Source organism: Cyprinodon variegatus, unplaced genomic scaffold (assembly GCF_000732505.1).
Source record: "Cyprinodon variegatus isolate N-32 unplaced genomic scaffold, C_variegatus-1.0 Scaffold431, whole genome shotgun sequence".
Classification (NCBI taxonomy): domain Eukaryota; kingdom Metazoa; phylum Chordata; class Actinopteri; order Cyprinodontiformes; family Cyprinodontidae; genus Cyprinodon; species Cyprinodon variegatus.
The window spans coordinates 480,142-485,522 of NW_015150884.1; the positions used below are offsets into that span (position 1 = coordinate 480,142).

Consider the following 5,381-nt stretch of genomic DNA (forward strand, 5'->3'; position numbering starts at 1 on the left):
GTTTCTGTCAAATATATAGGTTGAGTATGAGGAAGACAAGTTGGTCAACTGTATTTGGCTTAAGACATAACCTCTTACATGTGACAATGTTCCCACTCACACTGAAGGTCCGTTCAGAGGAAGAACTTGTAGCAGGAATGCATAAGTACTTCTTAGCGAGCCTAACCACTAATGGGAAGTTTAACTCATGCCGTTTCTACCATCCCAGAGGATCAGCCTCTGAATTAGGCCCAGGCGTCTGTAGACACATGGAGAGCTCCAGTTCAATGGATGGCTGAGAGCAGCTGGTGCCTTGGCCTGCAGCTCATGCCTTTTTGAAGTAGCTCTCCAAACTCTTCTTTGCTTTCTTTTTTGAATGAGGAAGGTCTGGATAAGCTGCAGCAGCTGAAGGTGAAATGGAGGTGGCTGTTTCGGCACTTTCGGGTTCCGGCATTGCCCTGTCCACCAGCTCTGCTGCAGCTCTCATCTTTTTGAACTCCAACCTCTCTTCCTTCATGTAGGCTGTCTCAAACCATGGGTCAACAAATGTCACCATGTCTAGAAGGTTGTTGGTGATACAGTCATACTTTTCATTGAGGTACTTCTGGATACCCTCTTTGATTGTTTTTGAGAGCGCTGTGTCCCCATCTTTCTGGCTGTGCATTTCATTGTTGAAGAGGTGCATTACTGGTTTCAGAAAAGACACGTTGACGTACTTCTCCCCGATAAAGCATCAATAAACTCGAACAGAGTACTCAGTGCCTTGTTCATGGACTCTAGTACCATCATATCCTGCCAGATCAGCACAAGATTTCTTGCCTAAGTCAGATAGCAAAGGAAATAGGTTACTTTAATCAGGAAGTTAATCTAGAATGCAAACATAATCAGAAGGGATCAGTGCGCAATGTCCAGTTTCCTTGTTGCACGTTCTTGTCTACTAGAAGGACGTGTGACAGAACTTTCTCCTGCTCTAGGGACCTTTTGATCATCTGGTACTGTGAACCCTATCATGTGGGGGTTTCAGTGATGAGCTGATGAGTAGGCAAACCCAGCACTGCTTGAGCCTTGGCCAAGTCACGTTTTCTCTTCCACGAGTTTGAGAATGTACTCACAACCTTTTTACAGACCCCAACTGCACATTCCACAGCCTGTTTTGCAGATGTTGTTGTGACAGCTTTCAAAGCATTTTCTGTTTAGATAAAAGAAAAATGTATGTTAATTAATAACAGAAATGTGAATTGTATGATATTTATGGATTTATTTTGTAAAATCAAATTAAATTTGCAACTCCCGTCATTCATTACGACACCCTGAGCCAGAATTACACCATTATCTGGGCGAAACTCTGTTCAATATTAATGTGTTGTTTTTAGACTAATCAAACATAAAACAGGAAAACCAAAAAAGTCCCATTTCACTAATACTATGTTGTCAGTTTAAGAATCGTTATTGTCACCACTTGTTACATGGTGTAATTATTTGAGAAAGACAACAGCTCAAAAAGTAAACAGATAACATAATACACAGAAAAAACAGACATGCTCCCTCAGTGATGCACTCATGCTCGCACTAAATTACACTTATTACACTTACCACTAGCTAGCTGTAAACTGTGACCAAAGCACTGTAGCTGTTCCCATTCATTCAGTTCCATTGCAGCGATGTTGTTAGTGGCATTATCTGTGGTGACACAGACTAGGTGGCATTCTTGCAGTCCCACTGACTCCAGTGTATCTCTCAGACCTATATGCTTTTATTTATATATAAATATTATGAATACAATAGAATAAATATGCAGCAATAGCAGAGTTATATAAATTTACTGCTAAAGTGACATACCTTGGGCTAAAATGGCTCCTGTGTGGTCATCTTGAAAGTAGGCAATCTGTAAACAGCGAGCGCAGAGGGTCCAGTCTTAACTGATGAAATGGATGGTTGCACTCATATAGGGCAGCGTCACCCAGCTCGTCCACAGGTCTGTTGTCAAGGCATAATGCACCACGCTGCAAACCTTCTCTAGTTTGGCCTGGCAAGAGTCATATAAACGAGGCAACTCCACTTGGCTGAAGTGCTTGCGACCGGGCATAAAGTACCTCGGGTCAAGGACTTTGAGCTCTCAGAAGCTCTCCTTCTCGACTTCGTACACAGGAACCATGCCTTTAGATATGTAATGCACAATGACAACTGTGATTTGTTTATGGCGCAGAGAAGTTTTCTCATATGAGGTGTATCGCGCTAACGACTCCGTTATCTTCGGCTGGCTATGGTTTTTATTTTCGCAACTTCCTCCTGCTGTTTCACAACTTGCTTTACCTTGCACTTTTTGGATGCTTATGTATTCTTTTTCATGGTTCTTCTTTAAGTGATAAAAGAGGTTTGTTGTGTTGCCCTTGGGTGAGGGAACAGTCTTGTAGCATAGTTTGTAAAAGAGCGTTGTCTGCTCAGTGTTGGACTTCTTAAAGCCAAAATGTAACCAAATCACAGACGTTAACCCTCGTTTTGGTAAAAGTGCCTTATCTTGGGTTGCCTGCATAGCTGTCCATCTGCTGCGACCACGGGTTTAATACTTCAGACTCCTGCATTTCCATCTCTCAGCTCTCATGAGCTATGTAACGTAAAGCATATTGCAAACCCACGTGTGAGTCAAAAGCTGTAAAGCAGCATCATGTTCCAAAACCACAAGATGGAGCTTGTGGATTTAAAAAAAAATGTGTTTATCACTTATGAGTTGTGTGTAGGCTACATGACTGTCATAGTCTACCTTGGGAAATATTTGCTTGAGTACGAGATAAAATGGTGATAGAAACGATAGAAAGGATACAATAGAATTAGCACTATAGACACTGTTCTATTGTTCATATATGTATCGTCCTCGGCCAGCCCTACAGTCAGGGTAGAAATTATAAGGAACAACAACTATTATCACTGACACTTAAATTGGTTGTAATAAGAACCTGATTCCAGGAGGACCGTTCGGTCCTAATTTGTTTGCAGTTCTGTGTGCTTGGCTTTTTGCATTTATACATTTTTTTAGCTTCTCTTTACTCCAGTTAGATTATGGACATTTAATGAATTGAAGACCCTCAGCTAGACCAAAACTGTTTGAAAGAGCAAAGTGACACCAGCTGATCAGCACTAGTTAACAAATCAATGCCATCAAGACCCCTTCAGACATCTGAAGGGGTCTTAATGGCATAGATTAAGGCAAATATGGGACAGAAGAAGAGACGATCGGCTAAGGTGATTGATGAAAAAAAAAAAGTATTTCTAGTTTCTCTCAGAGGACATTTCTGCTGTGAGGCTACAGCAGCAAGACATCCTGAGCTTGTAGGACAGGGGAAAGTTTCCTGCCTCGAAACCACTGAAAACCACAAGAGGATGGCTTGGAGAGCAGAGTTAGTGAGATGAAATAATACACCAGGATGAATAATGTTGATCAGTGGGCCCAATATTGAACCACCGTAGCAAGCAAGAGCCATGGCCACTGACATAGGAGGTGAGCAAAGAGATGGACGCCAACCCAACTGAGCAAGGAGTGGCTAAATTTTTTAAGTTCTAAGGAAAAGAGCCCTACAGTAGAGTCCTGCACGGGTCGAGTTTTACCAACCGGCACCCGCCCGAACACATTAGGATGACTACCGAACCCGACCCGTCACCCGCGGATATCTTCAATTCAAATCTGAACCCGACCCGACCCGTTGATATTTAACCCGCAACCCGACCCGTTAACACATCAAGTAATAGGCTATAGTACGCTGCGCTGCAGAACAGCGCCATTAACACTGCAGCAGACGTGTATGCACTGACTGTAGCCTTTTTGGAGGGAAGCCCACACTGCCGGCAGGGCTTTAAGCTACAACAAGGGTGACCCCAGTGCCTGATTAATATAACATTTCTGATGTCCATAACAACACACACGCATAAAAAAAAAATCACCAACTACCCGCCCGCACTAAAAAAATATCCGCCCGACCCCCGACCCGTTTATTTTTATTTATGTATTTTTAGCCCGCAAAAGAGCATTTTAGCGGGTGCCCCGTCGGGGACCCGCGGGTACCCGACCCGTTGCAGGACTCTACCCTACAGTGATAAGACTGAAGCCTACTCTCTCATGCCCAAGAAAAACAAACTTGACAAGAGGCATGTGTCTCATGTGTCTTTTGCTATAAACAGCAGTTTGAATTTGTATAAAATGTGCTGTAAGTCCTTGCTTCCAGCTTGGCAGCTTATACTGGCTACGTGGACTGCCCAGCAGAGATGCAGCGGGTTGCGGCGCCTTTTCAGTATCAACTAGAACCAGTGATAATACTTTGCAGGACCAGTGATAAAAGTTTGCCGGACCAGTGATAATAGTTTGCCGGACATTCGCCACCTTTGCTCTGTTGGTGTTCTCTGCAGTTCTTGTGCCTCAGAGCTTAGATGTCAATTTATGGATTTCTGCTCCAACTCTTCCCCTTTCTAATGGTCAAAAGGGATTTGGCATCTCATGTAAAGAGGAGTTAGTCCTCGTAGTACCAGTGCTGTCAAAAGAGGAGCTTTAGAAGAAAAAAGGACTGTCTGCCCCTTATTCAAATCTGGGGATTTGTTGGCCCAGTCCCAAAAGGTGTTCCCCAGACAAAGTTTCCCAAGCTCAAATTTTCAATGCACACAATTGCCTTTTCAGGGAACCAAAGGAACCACAAAAATTTTCAGTGTGCAACCATTCCAAACGTCTACGTTCTTTCCAGTAAAATCTGAATCAAATTGTTGTGTACCACAAAGTTAACAACAAATGAACGAGGCTGTACCTATTTAGTAGAGAGCAACCCTTCTTTGCCGACAATCTGGCAGGTTAGCTAACTGGTGGCATACGTTCCTCTTTAAGTCCCCTTCTTTCCCATTGATGGAAAGACTATTGCCATACACAACCGGCCAAAGTTACAGCTAACACGCAATTTACACTGCATTGCGTTGTACTCGGCTGTGAACATCACAATTGTAATACGCAGGCATTACAATTAACATGGGTACCTACACAGCATCCGCGCTACACAGTGGCAAAATTCTACTCAATTCTATTCTTGTTGTATCCTTGAGAGTCTGCAAAATATTTACAAATTTTCAAAGCAAGTGATCAAAGACAACTAGATTTGCTTTAAGATCTGGTCATAGTAATACATTTACTTCATTTCATTTACTATCAACTGGGCTACATACATGTGTATATATATATATATATATATATATATATATATTAGGGATGCACGATATAATCGGCCCCCTATCGGTATCGGCCTGTATCGGCCTTAAAACTGAATATCGGACATCGGCCACCCCACCGATATTTAACCCGATATTTGATCAGCTTTTACTTCTTCTTCCTCCAAAACGTCTTTTTTACAGACTTAAAAACTTCTTAAAAA

General features: G+C 42.5%; 1 protein-coding gene across 1 annotated transcript in view; it reads right to left on the bottom strand.

Annotated features, from left to right (window-relative positions):
- Positions 1–1,611: 1,611 nt before the first annotated feature.
- The window catches only part of rbbp6 (retinoblastoma binding protein 6), a 16,118-nt gene continuing 12,348 nt past the window's right edge, over positions 1,612–5,381 (bottom strand). Inside the window, exons 3-4 of the mRNA XM_015388625.1 lie at positions 1,819–1,864; positions 1,612–1,722 (exon numbers count right to left, since the gene is read on the bottom strand). Of these exons, the coding sequence (XP_015244111.1) occupies positions 1,825–1,864 (40 nt within the window). The 3' untranslated portion in view covers positions 1,612–1,722; positions 1,819–1,824. The remainder of the gene's footprint in view (positions 1,723–1,818; positions 1,865–5,381) is intronic.